General features: G+C 38.5%; 1 protein-coding gene across 2 annotated transcripts in view; it reads left to right on the forward strand.

Annotated features, from left to right (window-relative positions):
• Positions 1-21,989, forward strand: part of LOC145990047 (uncharacterized) — a 507,967-nt gene that overhangs the window by 158,903 nt on the left and 327,075 nt on the right. For both annotated transcript variants that reach the window (XM_083125681.1, XM_083125682.1), the window contains exon 6: positions 21,273-21,366. In XM_083125681.1, the coding sequence (XP_082981807.1) occupies positions 21,273-21,366 (94 nt within the window). The remainder of the gene's footprint in view (positions 1-21,272; positions 21,367-21,989) is intronic.

The following is a 21,989-nucleotide window of genomic DNA, read 5'->3' on the forward strand; positions in this document are numbered from 1 at the left end:
TATATATATATATATAGGAATAGGTTCAGAAATGGTGCCAGAAGGACGGATAAATACAAATTATGAAGGAGACGGTAAACACTTACCACACAAATAGAAATAATTCAATATTTCGCGATCTAAGTCGCATTTTCAAGAAGGAAGATAAAAGATCAACGACACTTTGAGTAGAGGCACAGAATACTGACCGTAGCGTCTCTACGGTCAGTGTTGCCAGAAACAGTTGATAGGAAACACGAAGTACTTTAGCCAGTGTTTACTGTAAGGTGGGTGGGTAGTTTCGGGGAGGAGAGGAAAGAGTTACTGGTTGGCTAGGTTGAGTCCGGGGGGTATAGTGGCGTGCATGCCTGCTATATAGGCCCTTTCCCATCGCCTGCGGAAAGATGTGTCAGAGCGGGGGGGTAAAAGATGGATGATGGCAACACGGAAGCAGTTATTGAAGGTGGTGGTATGGCTGTTGGTGTGGATGGCAACTGTGAAATCTGAGTTTTGGGTGGAGGAACGGTGATTATTTATCCTTAGATTCAAGGGGTGGAGGTTTCACCTAGGTAGAAGTTGCCGCAGATTTGGCAGATGAGGGTGTCAGTATTCTGTGCCTCTACTCAAAGTGTCGTCGATCTTTTATCTTCCTTCTTGAAAATGCGACTTAGATGGCGAAATATTGAATTATTTCTATTCGTGTGGTAAGTGTTTAATGTCTCCTTCATAATTTGTATATATATAGGGAACACATCACCCTTACCAAAACAAAAAAATTGCTAAGTCATGAAAATACTAGCACTAGTGATGAGGATGAGAGTCTCACAATAATTTAAATCCCCTACTGAAAATTCTGTCTACTGTTTTCAATAGATCTATAGTTGGTTTGAGACACCTATTGTTTTCAGTTGATGAACTGTGCTGCTACTGTCTTATACTGTTTGTAGTAGCCCAACTGTGTCTACTGTTTTCAGTAGCTGAACTGTACTCTTAATGTTTTCAGTAACATAAATGTACAACAAACATTTTTTATTGTATTCAGTATTTTTCTATGTTAAAACAGTACTCTTAGCAGTAATGAAAAATTTCTTATCTATACAACTGGAAATGCAGTAGAAAAATTAATGAAAACACTGAAATATTTGTATGGTATAGCATGTGGAATTTGCAACTTACGAATACTACCAAAAAATCAAATATAGTTAACACATTTTTAAGTGTGTAGCTTCATTGTGGTAAGGCACGTGTATATAAAATTGAAAAACATACTGTTTTATTAATGAATTGACATGTTCTTTTTATATTCACACTAAAGCAGCAAATAATTAGTTTAAACAGAGACCTCGTTATTCAAACTACTAGCTGCTTTAAGGTTGAGTTATTTATTCATTCTGACTTCAGTGGTATTTGTTGAACATTGTACAAAAGACACACTTTCCCAACATGGTCAAATTGACTTATAGTCCACTTGAACGGGAGAGTGAAAAAAAGGCTCTTCTTCTTCTTTCTTCTCCCTCCTTCCTTATCATTTGTTTTGCTCTGTAGTGAGTAAGTAGTCTGTGGAGAATGCTCTCCAAGAAGTTTGTATTGTACCAAGAATGTAGCAATGTACATCGTGTCGCGGTCGGTCGCGTTACACACTAATAAAGTGTTAATTAACTGTTAGCACGTGTTTTTACTCCTTGTAAAACCAAGTTACGGAAATATCTGCGCTGAAGTTCAACAGTATTCATTAGAAAAACATTAGAACTGTACTATTTTTTCAATGCACTTCAAAATCACTGAAAATTTGGTGTCAAAAATTGAACTATCTACTCTTGGAGTCAATAAATGATTTTATACAGAGTGATTCTAAACTCACTATACATTTCTGCATGAACAGGATTTATTGTACAAAATACAATATGTACTGAAACATATATCACAGTACGACTCAAAATCAATATAACTGAACATGACCACCCCTCAAGTCTAGGCGCATATGCCAACAATCCACCACATCCCGAAACACATTCTTCAACATAGCTGGTGTAATCTCAGCAACTGCGGCCATAATGCGTTGTTTCAACGGGGCTATGCTGTCGATCTTCACCTCGTACACCTTAGACTTGATAAACCCTCAAATGAAAAAGTCTAAGGGGGTCAGATCGAGGAGGGACCCAACACCCCATTGCGAGACACGAGCAATCCATCTACTGGTGAAAACTTCGTTTAGGTGATACGAACGATGGTGATAGCAAAACGGGGTGGTGCCCCATCCTGTTGGTGCATAGCAGTGGAATACTACAAGGTAAGCTACCGAAGTACTGCTTCGGTATGCAATTCGAATTTTACGTAATTCCAAGGATACTTAGACGGAGCCCGTGAAGGACTAAAATGCCACAAAGCAGTGGCGTGCGGTGTTTTTATCAAGGCAAGCCTGCCCCTTGATGTACTGTTGTTTATTTAAAAATTATATATTCAGTGCTTCGGCAATGGTCACCACACGCTACTGGTGCATAGTAAGAAGCTTGGTGTGCCCCAATCCACCGTGCTATTAGCCACAGTTGGTAGATGCTGAGATTATGGATACTGAGTCGCCTGGTTGATGCGGTGAGGCTACGTGTGATTGCGTTCTGTTCATACGTCATTCCACACAGACGAGCACAAACAACGTCTGTTCTTTCTTGTACTGTTAGCATTGCTTCACATAACATGCAAAAGATGTATTTTGTCGCAATATCACTAAAATATATAGTGACTTTAGAATCACCCTGTAATATATTGTAGCAAGTATTATGTATTAATGTTCACATTGTTTTTTAAGTACAGTAGCCCAACTGTACACTACATTAGCTGTAAAGCAGATCTACAGTTGCGTTTCAGTGCATTTCATGGTACACAGTAGAAGGCAATTGGAACAGTAGAATTTGTCTAATGTAAAAAAAAAGGTAAAGTGCTTCCCTGTGCATAGCACCACGCCATGAAGGCGTATAGGGGGTGTGGGGGTAATGCCCCACACTTTCTTGATCCGGTCATGAGTGGGGGTGATGTGATCAGCATCACGCCCCTGACCGCCTTTACCCCCCAGGGTTTCCACCAGGTACCCATGTTATTCGACGCTGGGTGGGCGCCGGGGCCGCTTCCATCGTTAGAAAAGTTCCCGGATTTGAACCGGCCGGGGATCGAACCCGGGACCTTTAGCATGGTAGTCAGACGTGTTACCGACTGAGCCACCGCTAATGTAAACAGTAGAATTTGTCTAATGTAAACAGTAGAATTTGTCTAATGTAAACAGTAGAATTTGTCTAATGTAAACAGTAGAATTTGTCTAATGTAAACAGTAGAATTTGTCTAATGTAAACAGTAGAATTTGTCTAATGTAAACAGTAGAAATTTCCAGCAGGGATCCTAATGGATGCATTACAAAGTATCCTCCAATAATTCAAAACATTGCATTATGTTATGCAGCAGTATATTAAAAATAATATTTCTTGGAAGGATGTAGCAATGAATACACAGCCCATTGTAAGGTGATGAAACTCCTCTCCTCACTTTCCAACCCACACTAATTATCTTCAGTATCATCTTTATCCTATGAAATACTTTGTCCAGATCCATAAATAGTATAAACACTTCCTTTCCTTTCTCTAGGTATATTTTGTAACTGTACTACAGGGTCTGTATAAAAAAGTAATGAGACCAAATTCGGGAAAAAATGTATTGAAGATATTGCTACAAATCATTAAAATGCTTCAAAATAGGACCCTTGGGCGTCGACACACTTCTGCCAATGAGTTTTCCACGCTTGGCAGGCACCCTGGAATTCCTTTTCCGGAATGTCCTTCAAGCAGTGCGTCGAAGCTGCTTTGACCTCTGCCACGGTCCCATGGCAGTGTCCTTTGAGAGCTGTCTTCACTCGGGGGAACAGGAAAAAGTCCGCCGGTGCCAGATCGGTACTGTAGGGGGCTGGGGAAACTCTGTGATCCTGTTCCGGGTCAGGTAGTCGTTGACCACACGGTTTTGCCTTTGGTCGTGTGTCAAAACTTTTGGGACGAGCTTGGCACAGATTTTTCTCATCTGCAAATCCTCAGTAATGATGGTGTGCACAGTCATTTTATCAATTCTTACGCGGTCTGCAATCATTCGAACACTTAACCGCCAGTCTGAGTTCAACACATCATGCACACTTTGCACATTGTCCTCGGTTCTGCTCGTGGACGGGTGTCCTGCACGGGGATCGTCTTCCACACTCTAGACAGTCTTTGAAGCACTTGTACCATCTCAAAACAGCAGCTTTTGATAGACTTTCACTCCCGAACACTTGCTGGATCATGGCCAACGTCTCCTTAGCCGATTTTCCAAGTCCCACACCGAATTTAATGGCGTAGCGCTGTTCGATGGCACGTTGCATTTTTAAGCTTCGACCGAGCCTATATACAGGCGACCACTTAAGCCACGATACGAACTGCACGGAAGCTCGTAGGCGACTGACGCTAGGTGCATTTTGAAGCTTACTTCCCCTCCATCGAACCCACCTGGAGCGAGCACGCTGCGACGTACAGTTGCGTCAAAAAAAAATTGGTCTCAGTACTTTTTATACAGGCCCTGTACTCCTAACTCCCTGTCTATTTAATACTTTCAAGATACTTTTCGTCGAGTGCAATATCAGAGGGTCCTGTATTCAATACATTTCTTGGCATTACCTTTCCTTCGAAGAGGAACTAGAACAGTTGTCATGAAGTCGATCGCGTTAATTGCCTTTTTCATAGATTTAATTAGAAATGCATAGTATCTTCTTCATTCACACAGAAACTTGATTGATTTGATTGGGATTTGATCCAATCCTGTTGCCTTTCCATTCTTCAAGGGGGGGGGGGGGGCATTTCCCTCGGTGCTTGCTTGAATTCTTCCCTTAGGATGGGAAGCCCCTTTTCTTCATCAGATACATCTCTTTCATTCTCTATAGGTAAGGTATCTGAATGATTCCTTTTGTCGTATAGTTATTCTACATACTTTTCCCATAAATTCAGTATTCCCAGTTTTTCTGTGATTTACCTTTGTTATCTTCTATCATCCACATTGTTTCCAATTTCTTCTTTGCAAAGCTGGGACTCCCTGATGGTGTAGTGGTAACGTCATTGCCTTGTCGTCAAGCAGTCCTGGGTTTGATACCTGGTGGAGGTGCATAGTGGTTCGGATTCCACTTTAAACTGTAGGTCCAGTCCTGATTAGCCTTTCTGTGCATAATGTGGACTTACAAGGAACCTCAAACCTCTTTGCAAAGTCCACAATATATCAAATCATACCTTACTCTTTTTTTCTAAATGCACGGCCATGAAATTAGGCAGGTGGCAGAAGTTCACCATGTAGCCACGTCGGAGCACAACCCCATGTGTTCGGAGGTTTAAGTGAATGAAATATCTCGTTGTAGAATTGGTCTTTGTGATACAAACTGGCAGTATTTGCTCGAAAGGTCAGGGATGATACAAAGGTGCCCCGGAGAGAGGTCGGTCTGATCCTCGAAGGCAAAGCAGCCCGGTTGACGTTACCACACAGTGCGGGGGAACCAGCAACTTTTGTCCCGCTCTCGCTTTGCTTCTCCCATATGTGGCACAAGCGCAATTCTGTCCAGACACCTATTTTCATGGCCGAGCGTTCAGTTCCTTGATTTCTTGACATTTTCACTTCATCCATTTTTTGCCTTATCAGTTTCTTTTTGTGCCTGTTATTTATTTCCCTGGATTTCCTGCAGTTTTGTCATCTTCCTTCAGTAATTACATTATTCCATTTTCTTCTTTCCTCCATCTTCTGCAGCATATATTTGTGACACTACTGTATTGTTTCTTCTACTGCATCGTACAGAAAGGTTTTTATACCATCTGAAAGCATGTCACTACTCTTGTCTTTTATGTAGTGACTTTCTTCCTAAAGTCTTTTCTTTTCTTTCTGTTCCTTAAGTTTCTCATCACCTGGCCTCTGTCTATCTTCTTCAAACAGATGTTTACTTCATCCACCAGTAGATCATTGCCTGAACCTATATCAGCCCCAGGGTAGGCCCTTGCATTTTTCAGACAATTTCAGGAATCCCTCTTGAACCAAGATATATAGGATATTGTTTATTGTTCTTTGGGGATGCCCATGTGTATTTCCTTGTTCTCTTACGTTGTTGGACTAGTGTATTTCCAACAGTTATCAAGCTCCTTTGACAGAAACTCGCCAAGAGATCACCCCTCTTGTTCCTCTCTCCTAATCCATATCTTCCCTTTGTGTTTCCATCCTTGGCTTCTCCTACAACAACATTCCAGTCGCCCATGTCAATGCTCTTTCTTTCCCCCATTATTTCTTCAATCTTTTCAACTTCTCCACCACTTCTTTTGTTAAACCAATCTGTGGCATGTAACCTTGTACAAACACTAACTTCTTTTTTTTCCCTTGCAGTCTGACCGCTATAATCCTCTCATTTACATAACTCATTTGTGTTACTTTATTTTTCACATGCGGTCCAGTCCAAGTAGCATGTCAACATTGTGGGTTCTTTTACAATCAGCGGCGGCGCCAGGATTATTCTTCTAGGGGTGCGGAAAGAAATGTAGGGGGTGCGATGCTGAAAATAAGGAAAACATGAAACCTTCCATCTGCCACTTCAGGGCAAAACACGAAGTGCACAGCAACTTCGTCTTCGTTAAAATCCCTTCTGCCATACTATCCCCAACAACGAACTGTAAAATTTCTTCGTGAACATTAGGTCTCTTCCTAACAGTTTTTGAAAAAGCCTGAAATGGTACGTTTACTAGACATGTTACGTGGAACAAATACATAGAATGTATTAACAAGAAAACTACCCTTCACGTTACAAGTCACATTAAATACAATTTCCCGAGCACTACCTGGTGATACCTTGAAAGCAGCTGAAATGCTTGCTCCAGTGCGAGGAAGAACAAGCAGATGGAAAATAGACCGTTTATCAACAATGTAAAAAAGAAAAAGAAAAAAATAACTCACATTAAGCTATAGGCGATTATGGATGGGCAGTTGCCCTTCACTTATTGCCACTTTTGCCCCAGCACTATGGTAAACCTTATCTACCAAAGGAAAGCAAACTGTCCTTGCCTCCCAGTTTTGGAACCCAATCGCTGCCACTGGCTATAGTCAATTATCGAAAACTATGAACAGACTACTTGATGAAACAAAAAAATAAAAGAATTCATAACAATGCTGACAAAAGAAAATGAAATGGCTGCTGATCTTTATAGAGGCTGCCGCCAGTACAAGAAAGCAGTGGCGGCTCGTGGTTCAGCATGTTGGTGGTTGCAGCAAATATATATATATAATATATTTATATAACTTTAATGTGTATGTATTTATAATGTAATTATATGTATTTATAGTTTTATATGTGACTGACATGTGACACTTTCGAGGAGTACAATTAATAATCATCATACAAAATTTGAAGTTTCCATTTATTCGGCAGCATGCAGAATTGTGTTTTTTGTGATTACATAAGAAGTACTTTAATGTTCAGATCCCACTTTAAACTGTAGGTCCAGTCCCGATTAGTCTTTCTGTGCATAAAGTGGATTTAAGAAACAACAAATCAAATCAAATTGTTACAAGTTTCAAGCATAATTTAAATTAGGTTAAGATTCTCTCCCAAAATAAAATATTTCTCTTTGCCTAACATGGACATTTTGTCTGTTGCTCTACGGCACAGGACAGTGAGAACTTGGCTGCTGCTCTCTCACGGTGTATGAAAGAATTAGCAATCAAGCTTTTGTTGTTGGTCCGCCCTCTTCTTTCCTCACCCGCCGGGGGGATCCGAGATGGGTCGCCTGACTGTGGTGTGTTGTAAACCCATTGGAACAACCAAGCCGACTGAAGCAGGGGATAGGAAGAACAGCGTTGAACTTTGCTCCAATACTCCTTGCTGTTGAGATCAGGCCGTTGCTCCGTCTGTGCAACGCGTACCTGTGTGTCTACTCGTACACTGTGAAATCTCGCAGGTTGCCTCCTATTTTTTAACAGATCATAATGGAATTTGCTTTATGAAGCAATGAAGGGAAAAATTGTTTGTTTATGTTCAATATATTCAATAGGAAAGCAAATTTAAAATATACTAACAAAAAGTATGAAATTTTGTTGTAAAATATCCGGTCGTTGTGCAACACTGCAACAATATTAGTAACCTGCCCCTGCAGGACAGTATGTATGTCGGCATCTCTTTCAGTGCTTGCCTGTTGCATACAATAATAACGGTCTTACTTCAGTACCTAACATTCAGCGCTCAATATGATGACATGACATAGTATGGGGTAGCGTTTGCAGTTGAACGTAAGGTGTGCTGAAGATGGTGTGGAAGAAAATTAAGGGGTGTGCAAGCACCCCCTTTCTTGACTTACCAGTTAGGCACTTTGTTCCCATCTCACTTCTGATATTCCCATAATATCTACTTTATTTCTTCTCATTTCCACTTCAACACACTCTCAGCAAGAGTATCTGACATTTCATGTTCATATCATCAGCCTACCTTTCTTTTGTATACATAGTTAAGTCTCTAAGTAGGTCACCAACATTTATTAAAAGAATGCTAAGTGATATACTGACTTGAAAACAGTTTTTATTTTTCGACATAATCTCCACCAACATTGAGACATCTTCTCATCACATTATCAGCCTCTCAAAACCTGCTGCATAAAAGTCTTTTGGCTGCTGTTCTACCCACAGTCTTGCCTCACATTCAACATCTTCATCATCCATGAAACGTTTGCTGCCACCATGCGCACACTTTTTGGAAATTCAAACAATTATGCTGTAGGCTAAAACCACAAGAACACCCTATTGCAGTTGCTATGCTGTCTTATCGTCACTCACCTGTCAGCTCGAATCATCACCTCCACTCGTACCATCTTCACGTACAGTTTTTTTAGTATGGTCGGCATTTTTAAACAGCTGCCCATGTGTGCATCTGCTATCTAGCAACTGCTAAGTGAATATCATCAAACTGGATTGTGCTGCCACCTAATGACGCCTTAAGAAACTACTCGCAACTATTTTCAGCTAATTCACATCAGCTTGTGACCTGTTTACTGACTTCCCATCATACTTCTCTTTTTTTCACTATTGACCTGTGTCGCGAGTCCTTCCCAGACATTTGAATGGGGAATAGTTTACATACATAACCTTTTGGCCTGGAAAGACTCCTCATGACAGTTACAGTTTTCTATGGAAGGAAAGTGTGGTAGCTTCCAGTTATTTTTTGCACACCAATCTCTCTTTCACATATTGAAAGATCCAAACAGGAGATGAGGATAATGGATTTGACTGAACTGTACCCTCCGGTCTTCACCAAAATTCACCTTACCAAACTCTTGAGGATCTTGGTACATGTTGAATATCAAGTTTCATCAGGGTTTTTGACCCAAACAATTTCAAGGAATCCCAATTAGCCTTTGCCAGCGGCGTATACTCTGGGTCACCTAGGTAATCGGAGATGACCCAGCTATAATTTTTAAAAAGATGTTTTTTATTTCTTTGCAATATTCTTCCGAACCAATCTTCGATTCACATATTTCTGTGCTCCCAGTGCGCGAATGTTTTCAACCGTTTGCCGCGAAATGTCCGCGAGGCTTTTTCTCCAGCTGGTGGAATCTGGTGACGTCAGGGTGAGATTCCGCCGGCTCCCTTTAAATTCCCTTGACGGGAGGGAGGGAAAGGAAACACTGCTTCTCAGGCGCGGTTATTCCGTGGCAAGGGTAAGCTCCTTCTGGAGGAGAGTCCATCGGTCGCACTCTCCACCCCAGAGTCTTTGCCGTTCCCTTGGCTGGCACCCTCTTCTGCCATTGTTCCCCGATGGCCTTTGTATCGTAGATAGGAGCTGTGTTGTTTACGACAGGAAAATTTCTCTGGAAACAGAATTCTGGGTTCACAAATTACGTACTGAAAAGGAAAGTAGAGAAAATACATCTGAAAATGCGCGAGAACAGGGAAATCTGAATAACATTTGCGAACCTATTCTGTTAATTCTCAATCTCATTTTACGTTTGCTCCTGTCTTCCTGATCTCTGCTATTTCCACAGATATTGTCAAAATAAAAAAAAAGTTTTATATTGAAGATGAAGGTAATTAAATAAATTAAAATTTGAACTTGAAATTCAAAAAATTACACCGACCTCCGTTGCGGAGTGTTAGCACAACTCCCTACGACGCCAGAGCTACAGGGTTCGAATACCGGCCTGGGTGTTCTTGGTAAATGTCCCTTCATCAATTTCATATCATCACTCATAGTGATTAGCCAAAAGTGGCAGAAAAGCGACGTCAAATAACAATTTAATCAATCGATTAATGAAGTAATTAAACTATTTATATGCTTACTTTTTCATTTTTGTATTTTAAAATGCGTGATTACTTTCTTTGTAACCTTCAAAACCAGTGAGAGTACTTCTTTCACAGAAATGAATAATTTTTAAAAGGGAATGCTATCAGAAATAAATTATATATATACGTATACACATATATTAGGTAATTTAAGTTGCTTTTCCCCCCTCTTTAGATTAATAATGATCATAATGATAAAAGATGTTTGAATGTAAAATATATAAACAAAAAACGCAATGATTCCAACTTATAGAACCTCGCTCATCGCAGGGAATATAAAGCTGGGAAAGGGAATTTTTCAGCATCCATAGGGAACTTAATTCTGTGTCAAGCAGGAATGAACCACAATAGAAGATTGGCGCAGGGAATTGAATGCGTGTTGTAGCGATTCGAGAATTTAATATTTGTTTAGCTGTTAGTGGTTAGGTATTCGTGCTAGTTCTGTGTTTACTAAAGTTAAAGGCAATGGATATAATACAATATTTACGTGTGAAAAATATTTGGAACGGGATCTTTTCCGAGAAATTGGAAATAGTTAATGTAGGTAGGCATGGGCGTCCGGAAGGGGGGCAAGGGGGGCCACGGACCCCCTGGAAAATGAATGTTTACCTTAAAATTATATATTTCACACATAGTTTCATTTCAGTCACAGTAATTTATGTTAATGATTATAAATTCGTTGAAGAAACATGATAATTTTAGAGTGAAATAGTGTTTTTTGAGAGGACATCACTATTTTGGAGGAAAATATATGTCCTTTGCCCCCCTGGAAAAAAATTACCTTGCTTGTCCCTCCCTGGAAATAATCCTGCGGACGTCCATGTAGGTAGGCCAGTAGAGTCTCTTGTACCACAGGTCTTGAACTTAAACTTCCGTGTATAAAAAGAAAAATCGGGAATGTACGAGTAACTGGGTACTGGGGTAACGTGAATTTTACACTTCAATTAATATTGAGGGTTTTTATTTCACTACCGCATTCCTTTCATATTCTTTGTTACAGGTTTTTTCTTATAGATTTATTATATTTTCTTATTTTATTATTTGAAATTCTAAACGTAGATTAACTGCAAGTGCAATCACAACAATTATTCGACAGTGGTTGCAACAATAAGGTAAAATTTTTAACACATATATTCATAAATCCTGTATGGATGTTGAGGTATATTTGCATGGAGATTTCAGGAGTGGTGAATGAATCAAGTGTCGGAGATTACCCACTAGTTAAAACCAGCATACGCCACTGGCCTTTGCCCCTCTATTACAAACTTGCAGATGTTCTATTCTTTGTGATTGTGCACATTGCTTGTCTGTCTTGCTGTAATCTAATTACAAATGAAACAAGGAAATAATAATAATGATAATGATAATACAATATTGCAACCTTTCAATTTTGACAATTTAGAATGTGTCAGCCTAGATAATTTTATGATGTTTCATTTTACACGCAGGCTAATAATGTTTTATCCCCGCCAGCAAAGAATGTTTGTAAAATTTCCTTTCAAGAAACCTCTACACTATTCCAAATTCTGAAAAATTACGTATGTTAAGAATTTCTTCTCATTGATTCAAGAGAATCTTCATGGGTTTCCTTTGCTTTCATCTAGACATCTGTAATAATTTTATGACAGTCGAAGCATTTCTATCACAGACATACACAAGACCTGTGTAGGAAACACATCATTCTAAAAATCATTTAGCGTGATGAAAGTTTCATAGTTTCTTTTGTATCAAATTAACATTTTTGGTGATAATAACAAGCAATGTGACAATCAAGTGCATGTACTGTAGAAACAAATGTATGATTTGTAATTATATATATATAGAAATTAAGAAGCTTGTAGTTTTTGCCAGCACTTTTCCAAGTTTGACTGAGTTAATAGCAATCATTGCTTAGTATTATAATGACAAGTGCATCTGATATGTACTGTAACCCATTTCAGATTAGTGTAGATATCAAATATGGGAATGACTTGGGTACATCTTAAGTGCTTTTAAATTACTGAAAATGATGAAATGTAGATCTACAAAGGATTTGTGCTTAGATAATCCAATTTAAAATCAAAATACTCTATGTACAGCAATGGATACGTGTGGGTTGTAGAATCCCATTAACTTTTAACCCTCAGATGCTGAGACTGATTTTCCAGGTATTTGCACTAACCAGGCACGTATCCAGAAATTTCTTTCGGGAGGGGGGACGGGGGCTGATCAACATATTTTTAAGGAGATAGAACGTCACAAGTCTGTGTTTGTTTAAGGCCAGTGGCAGCTTTTTGGTGCCAAAATGGGGGAGGGGGGTGCAAGGAAAGTTTACTTTCTCTTGGTAGACAAGGTCTGGTGCAGAGGCAAAAAAATGGGGAGCAACTGTCCCCTAAATCGAAGCCACCGTTGAAGGCTGCCGTTTTTATCACAATGTGTTCGTCCGTTTCTTTTCAACAGCACAAGACAAAGGAAATCTTCTCGAACACAGCTGGATCACGAAAAACTTAATGGACAGTGAAAACCCTTCCATTCGCAACATATCTACAGTTTCATGATAAAATGCTGGCTCATTTATCTCCAGTGGCGTGCTCAATCATACTCCCTCTTTGGCCTAGTATTCCTAAAAAAAAAATGAAATGGCAAAGGCAGAAAAAGACTGCAAAATGAGGACTGACTACCGAAAAAAGTATGCGTAACCCCTCCTCCCTTTCGAAAATTCCGGGTATGCCAGTAGAGCAATGGCACGATGTGGCAGAGATCCTGGTTTGGGTCCTGGCAGAGCCTGAATTTTCAGCTAAAATGTCTACATGTGCAACATCTTCTTGCTTTCTATTCTCGACATTCATAAAGTTTTCGACTGTCCCTTTGTGGTAGTTAAGTGTTTGAGTGTGTCGAACCCAGTTGGCTTAAATAAAAATGTCAAAGTCCTTTTTATCCCATGAAAGTCTCGGACTGCATACACGAAATTTGCCCCGGGCACAAATAAATCATCACTCAAAACTTTGATTTACAGTTGTTCTGTGCAGCTTATTTAGTTTTTTTAATAAACCCTTCCAATATCCAGTACTGCTGAAATATTCACTTTAGAGACCTTCGATCTCTTCGGCTCATGTCCCGAACTAACACTACACCAGTGGCGGTCCCTCCATGGAACAGAGGGAACAGGCTGTTCCCTCCTACTTATCGCCCATTGAAGCTATTTAAATTATCTGTATTAACATAATAAGAACACTTCTTTCTCCCGAAATCAACATTTCCAAAAGTAACGCCAAAGAAAAACATTCACCGTGACTGGGCGTTTGTTTACTTCACCTACCATCGTCGTTCATCCCTCTACGGCCTGATGCCGAGTATTTCCGACCATGCGCGAAGGTAAACGATCCTCACCACGGAAGCTGAACTCTCTAGCTGTTTCCTGCGAGAGACATAGTGAATTCCTTTTCCTTCAAATTCTTGCTATGTGCTAAAGTTTAATTGCGTCGTAGTGATAGTTTCGAGTGTATTAAGTCCATATTTTCTTAATTTCATTGCAAAATTGCGTCTGTCATTCATAACGAACTGGAAAAATGTTCTATAGTCTAAGCGTCTGCTAAATGCTTTGGCTAAACGCTGCAAAATAGCTTCCGAGGGAACAGCTCGCATCCATCTGTTCCACCAGCCCCAAGCCAAGGCCCAAGATGCACGCAGCGGCAGGACAAGAAAGTGAATGTTGCGAGCGTAGGGTTGCGAATGTTGTATGACGAAAGCTTTTAGTTCATTGAACTTTACAGAAAAGACATCAAACCAATACCTATCTTAACTCATGGCCGTATTTAGAGGGGGGTTTCTAGGGTTCAACCCCCCCCCCCCCCCCCGAAACTTCTGACATGTTGGATTAATGGAAGTTCAGAAACCAAAATCTGTAACAAATTTTCAATTTTTTTTTCGAAGCATCACAAAAATACATGGAGACAAGGTTGAAACGATCGAGCTAGAATTTTCATACATTTGGAATTCTGAAACTTGAGTGAAACAGGATTTATTCTCAGAATCGTAGCCCACCCGCGACCCCTCCATTATCACTTCTCCTGTCATCTTTCCAGTGTAGCTCCTGCGTCACAGGGAATATAGACTGAAGATTCCCTTATGATTGTCCCAAAATTCCCTTTCCAGCTTTTAAATTCCCCGTCCGATAAAGTCGAAAATCCCCGTTGATAGGAGTTCAAACCTAGGATCTCCAGTTTTGTAGCGCATTACGTTCGCGATTGATGTTACAATCCATGCACCAGGCTAAGTTTTTAAAAAGAATAACTGGTTCCACACTTTTCAAAATTCCAAAAAATTAATTTTAAAGTCAAACAAGAAAAGCTTTATGACTAAAATTTCCATCTAACTTTTAAAGCTTTTCTCTTGAAGGTATCTAAAGTTTAATGATGAAGTATAATAATTGTGCATTTCAGTACACAAAACGTAAAAAAAACAAAAAGAAACTTGTGCTGGTTATTCACTCATCTGCTGGATTGAGTAAGCCCCCTCAAGGATATAACAATAATATAATAATTATTATTATTAGTATTATTATTATGGAATAAAATTGTTTTATTATTATGAAATTTTAATTATTATTGTACAATTATTGTTATTATTTCTATTATTCAAATTTCTGGCGACGCCCATGGGAACAATTATGAATGACCCCCCCCCCCCCCCGAAATTTTTTCCTGCCTACGGCCATGTCCTAACTGGATTAAAGACTAAAACGAAAGCATACACAAGGCATTTTCAAACAAGTTACTACAACTCTGTAAAATGATTAACTGGATACTCTTCCAGCGGCAAATTATTGTCGTCCTTGTTTGTTCCCGAGAAGGGAGTTTGGAACAGTTTGGGTTTTGTCACAATTTCTACAAATCTAGCGGACGTCATGAAAAAATTCGGCCATCTGAATGTAATTATTTCATTGAGGACATTTGAATTACAAGAATACTCAACTCTACAAGAAAAAATAATGTCAACGTAATCTACAAATAGAGAGATGAAACAGGATTCGACCAAATCTTTATTTCCTCTGATCACTTATAAATTGCTTTCATTATTTTTTTCTTTGCTGTGCATCAACAATTTTGTTTTTAATGTTTTCTTTACATTATATCATATTCGCTTTAACAATGTTATTGTCATAATTTTAACGTGCTTCATGTATGTCACTTCTGACAATTTGTAACATATGTATCGTACATTTATTTGGTTCATTTCAGTAAGGGTTGAATTTTACTTGGTCTACTGCATTATATTACGACAGGCATGGAAGGTAAGGGGGAGGGTGGGGGGCAAGTGCAGGTCACCTGTTCCCCTGCCTGATTTAGCACCGCACGCCACTGCACTACACTGAGGCTTAGAGAGTTCCACAGTCGTCAATGTCTTTATCTTCGGACACGAACTGGAACTAGAAGTAGACTTCGGTACTTTACAGGAAATTGTGCCACTAGTCCTCTTCATTTTCGAATTACTAACCGATTCGGTTGTACTGATCAACCGGAAAATTGAAGCCGGGTATTTATATCGTCATTATATTCTAGAATGTTCCGCAGATAAAAACCTTTCATTAATATTACCAGTAGTTCGACTCCACCTCCTATTCAAGAACGTTCCCTCTCGCGCTTTCCAAAGAATAAATAATGCAACGAATCGTCATTCGTGGCACTAGCTTTGTTGTGCAGGTTCCAAAAGATGAGAAATCTGTGCGCAATGATTGCGCTCACTGCGACAACAACAACAAAAGCGCAAGAAAAGTTTACATGCAATATTATTAATAAAAGATTTATAGAACATTCTCTGTCTTGCCTCGATAATTGCTCTCCTCAAATTATTGTCAAATTATTCAAGAAGCCAAGAAACTAATTTATCCAGTGTAAACTGAAATATTTCCTGCATGGGGCTTGACCCCCTGAACCTCACCTTGGATATGTGCTATTATCAATAACAGTTATGGAACATTCTCCATCTTGCCTCTATAATTATTTCTCTTCATAGTCACATTATTCAAGAAGCCAAAAATAAAACTGAAAGATTTCCCAGGGGTGGGGCTGGCCCCCTGATCCCCACCTTGGATACGTGCTATTATTGATAACAGGGTTATAGAACATTCTCCGTCTTCAGTAGATGAAATAATTATCTTTCAAAATAACTGAATTCATCAAGAAACACTGGATACTAAAATGTAATATTATGTAAGTGAGTGCTGGTTGTTTTGTCAATTGTGGACTGCTAGTTACACAAAGATAGTGCAATTATAGTTGGCATATTTATAAAACAAATTAAGAATGGATTCTGTGCCTTGCATCATTCTCCCTGTCAAAGTCAATATTGAGCAACAGCTCCTCCAAACATACAGGTGTCAACCTAAAATAAATATTACATTTATCACAAGGCAGGAGGCTTCTATGCACTTAAAAGTAACTAAATATGCACCAGAATTTGGAAATTTAGAATCATATAGTGGGCAAGGTGAACTGGATTTATGAAATTTGTGCAAAAATTTATTTCCAATGCACACAATTATATCCATGAAATAACAAAGTATAAAACACCCCCCAATATTTCCTCAACATTTTTCACAAAAGTCCAATTTTTGGTCAGTTTGACCCTTGCACCCCCCTAAATACACTTTCCCAGGTGGAAACGTTATGGATAAACCCCTTTGTATATGTGTGTGTGTGAGTGATGGAGATGGGAGGAGAAAAATTTACCCATTAACATTCAAATAAATTGAATGCTTATATTATGTTATTTTTCTAGCTAATACATTTTATGTAGAAGTCATCCATTCATTATTATGTGTCGACCAGGCCCGGGCCTAGAACAGCACTTTAGTAGGGGTGCAACAATTGTTTGCTTTAAATTTATAAGGAACACCTAATTCTCGGATTGCCTCTTTTTTCTCTGAACACACGAATAGAATGACTTAATGTAGTTGTATTGTAAATATAAGTTAACGAAGAATATTTCTTAAGAGAGAGAGGCTAGCAGGGCTCGGATCTAGTTTACTAATTTGTTGTTTTAATTACCGACGATGTTGTTTCGAATGTACAGTATTGTGCTGAGCCGTTTCGGCGATTGCGTCAAGAACGTGGAGCCTGCCGCTTGGTTTTGAAAGACAACACCGGCTTGGCTGCGTTCCTTGTTACTACCAGCATTGGCCGCATATCAAAAGCAAGTGATTCACGTTGAATTGTTGAGAATTAAACTGTCGGCACAAGCATTATTAAAGGGGTTTAATAACATTGTACTATTCTACTGTTAGTTGCTCGAGAATATTATTCAAGAAGTAGGTGGTGTGTCGCATCTTGCGTGTGTCAGTGTCCAACGTGCGTTTGTTGGGGTAAGTTTAAAACGTCATTACGCTAATTATGAGTGATCAGTGGGTCACAATACAAAAAGAGAAAATCAGGAAGCATTTCTGAAGAAGGTTCCGAAAATCAGTTCTTTTTTATAGAGAAATGTAATCAGGAAAAAATTGAGGAAAGTACTGTTGATGAGCCCAGTGTGTGTTCTGTCCTATCAACTAAATGAAGTAAAAATAAGAGTCTTCTCTGAAAAACAAGGTAAATGTTAAAATGTAATTTATATATATCATATATGTCATATCGCTTTGTTTCATTTTTCGTGTGTAACTATCATTTAATTAATATTGCATGGGGTTAATAGTAAAAATAGTAATACAGAAAATAATGATTTTTTCATTCTTGATAAACGGTATGGGGGCCGGCAGAGCTTGTTTGGCCTAGGGGTGGCAAAGAGGTAAATCCGGTACTGGTGTCGACAAAATCATTTCATTAATTAAATGTACTTACTGCACTGTACTTATAATTTGAATGTCAGTATTCAGTATTTGTAATGTAATCGTGAAGTTTATGAACAACATGGGCTTCCCTGATGTTGTAGTTATAATCAAGGGGTCCCAGATTCGATACCCAGTTGAGGCTCATGGCACAGTGGTTTGCATCCCACTTTAAAATGTAGGTCAAGTCCCGGTTAACCTTTCTGTACATAAAGTGGACTGAAATCAACAATTCAATCAATCAATTGAATTATGAACAACATCTAGTCCTGCCTCAAAATAAAATCTTGAATAGGCCATTGGCTTGGTTGTCAAACAACTGAGTTTGAGGCGTGGCTTGGACATGAATGTTCTTTGTGAGTGTCTTTTCATCAATTTCGTCTGCTCAATACTCATCCTCATCACCGTGATTTGCCAAAAGTGGCATGACATAAAATAGCAAACATGTAAATACAAATACTGCATTTACTCATGTATAATGCACACTTTTTTCCAAAATTTTTGCTCCCAAAAACTGTGGTGCGTATTATGCACAGAATAATTCAGACAGCCAACATGAAACCATACAGGGTCATTCCATGATTTTGGTACACTTGCATTGGTTTTTCATGTTTACTGAACCCTATCATGTTATATATTGTTGTAAAGCTTAAATCCTGCAGTTTCTGAATATGGCAACAGTATTCCATTAAAGATAACAACACTAATGTGAAATGCAGTTGAAAGAAGTTCATCACAAAATGAAGGAACGTTCTTATTTCTATGGTGCTTTGGATGAAAGAAAACAATAATTAAAATGTATTATTGGCCAATATATGGAGTGTGTAAATTCCTTAATGGAAGAAATCTTGTGCTCCTAACTGCTAGTTTGAAGGTCCTGAATGTGCTCCTATTAGTCACGGAAAAAGTATATATTGTGAAGTTCTTCTAGAAACAGAAAAAAAGGAATGAGCAAAACCACGTATAATAGTTTGGAGGCCATTTCACACGATTTTTCACTTTGTACTTGAATGTTCTGCGAAACCAAGAAAAGGAGTGCATCTGTGGCGGAATTCAAGCATACACCTTCTGTCACATGGGATGCATATCAGCAGTATTTGTTAAGCGAGAAATAATAGAAAATAACTTCTTGGACACTGAAAATCCATAAGGTAATTTTGATCTCGCTTTCTACTATTACAGAATAAATACGGTGGTTAAAGAGTGAAAGTTTTGGGATGCTAAACACCGTGGAGGGAGAGGGAGATGGGGAGGTGGCGTGGGTTGGTGGCTTATTGTTCTTGGTCCACATAGCAATAGGTGACTCATTGAATAGGTGTGATGTTATTCACTCTTGATCAGCATAGCAACAGCTGTACAACCTACAACTAAGGAAACCATTTCTTGAAACTGGATTGTACTGCGCATTATATACAAGATATAATTTTTTGTAAATTTTACCCATCAAAAACCAGGGTGCGCATTATACACGCATGCGCACTATACACACGTAAATACGGTACTTTATGATTACCCATGTGGCTTACCATATGTGTTCATTGGAAATGCTTGTATGGATCCATGCAGTGGTGGCGAGGGGGTCAGTTTTTAGGAAAATTAAACTGGCCTCCCCCCTCCCCAGAGTTTTGGAACCCAATCACCGCCACTTGTTTCATGTCCATTGTAACTCCTCAATTCTTCCATCTCCGTCATAACCTTTACAAAACTTTTGTGACTTTTTCTGAAAGAACTACTTCCCTTTTGTTTGTGAATAAGTTAGGATTTCAGGGAGAACATGTGTTGTCAGTCAGAAACATATTCTATCTATTTTGACACAAGAAATGTGTCTTATGCCTTGTCTTGTCAGAATATATACCATTCACTACATATTTATAAACAGCACAGCAATTATTTTCAGTTCTAGCAGTGCTAGAAGTGGAAAATGTTAGTTGGAGGGAATGTTTGGTCGAGCTTTGGGGGGTTCTCCTATGGTTTAACATGCTAACAATGAAACAGGTGGGGCATGCTTTGTGAAAATTTGGCTACCTCCCCCCTCACCCCTCTCACTTTGATCATTGCCTATTTTATAATAGGTAACATTTCAGTATGTTACAAAATAATGTCTGTCTACTTGCCAGGAAAAGGTTGACTGTCACAGTTATAGTCGTAGAGCAATGAAATAAATTAACGAAAATTCCATAATATATTGTAAAATGTAATAATGTTTGAATTAAAATGAAACTGTAATACCAAATTTGAAGTGAGTCAGCTGTGGTGCATCACCTTGAATGAGTTAAAACAACAATTGTCTGTACTGACTACCACAGCCACCTGGGTGTGTTCAACAATATTCCCTGCCTTCTCCTTACTATGCCCATGATATTTGAGTTTTCGATCAACAAATATTTTTATTTACAATGACTAATGGGGTAACCAGTTATTCCTTCATCTAATAACTAGAATAATAAAAATTGAGACAGCTAAAACATGTACCTTTGTTTAAACCTCAATCCTTCTACAGGGATTCCACCGACATGATCATGGTGTTTTTGGTTTTACAACTTTGAACTGAATGTAAGTCATGCTTAACCATGACCACATCTTTTATTTTAATCTTCCATCCAAGAAGAAGGATTAAGATTGCTTGTAAGATTAGGACTATGAATCAAACATGAGTTCTGACTTCTGTTGGCTTTTATGATGATTAGATAATATGTGGCAAAATATACCACTCGTTTTTAATAATAATCATAATAATAATAATAATTATTATTATTATAATTATTATTATCATCTTCAGTTATAGATTGTTTAGTTTATTTTTAAAGGTGATGGGTAGGGGATTGTTATCCATCCCAGTCCATAACTTTACAGTTCCATTGCAGTCATATCTACCATTCACCACATATTTGTAAACAGCACAGTGATCATTTTCACCGCTGGAAGTAGAAAATGTTAGCTAGAGGAAATTATAATGTGTGAATTTTTAAGTTATGTTTCATCTGGATTTTCGGCAATGACAAACCAGATCCATGGAATCGGCTCTTGATCCAAAATCTAGAACTGGATTCCAGTGGATCCGGATCCGTTTGGCCATCTCTAAATGATGTGTGTGTGAAGATATATATATATATACTATTTTATTTTTCTGTTACAGGATGAGAAGGAACGGATACAGAACATGGGTGGTTGTGTGATGTTTTGGGGAACGTGGCGAGTGAATGGACAGCTGGCAGTCTCCAGAGCCATAGGTAAGTACCTAACTTGATGAAATATATTATATGTAAATTATTTCATGTGTTTTAATGTTTATACACAAATTATGCTTTATATTGTGTGAAAATTCTTATGGAATTTCATTTGCTAGTTATGAAGTGTTGTAGTGTGATAGTTGCAAGATTGTAGGAAAATATTGTAGAAACTGGACTGCAGAACCGAAGTGTCCTTCTTTAAATTCTATAAACAAAAAACTTGTAAGCTGCAAAGAGCTTGAAAATAAGACCAAGATCGTATTTGTAGGACTTCCCAAGGAAATGTTGTTTCACAAAAGTGATAAGAAGCATTTTTTACCGATTTCAAAGGTCTGAAAGGTAAGAACTGTATATGAAAACTTTCTGCTTACACTGTATTTAAATTTCATCACGATTGGACCGCAAGATTTTTTTTATTTAGCTACAGAAATTTCAGAGAGAGCGATCGTTTGGAAAACACGAAAGAAACACATTTTTTTGTTTCCAGGAAGATAAAAATTGGAAAGCATACTCAAAAAAAGTTTTGTTACCATATCTTAACAGAATCAAATTTCCGTGGGATGAAGAAAATGCAAAAATACAGTAAAACCTCGTTAATCCAGCAAGCCCGTTTAGCCAGGCAC

This window comes from Lepisma saccharinum, chromosome 7 (genome assembly GCF_977018435.1).
Source record: "Lepisma saccharinum chromosome 7, izLepSacc3.1, whole genome shotgun sequence".
NCBI classification, from domain to species: domain Eukaryota; kingdom Metazoa; phylum Arthropoda; class Insecta; order Zygentoma; family Lepismatidae; genus Lepisma; species Lepisma saccharinum.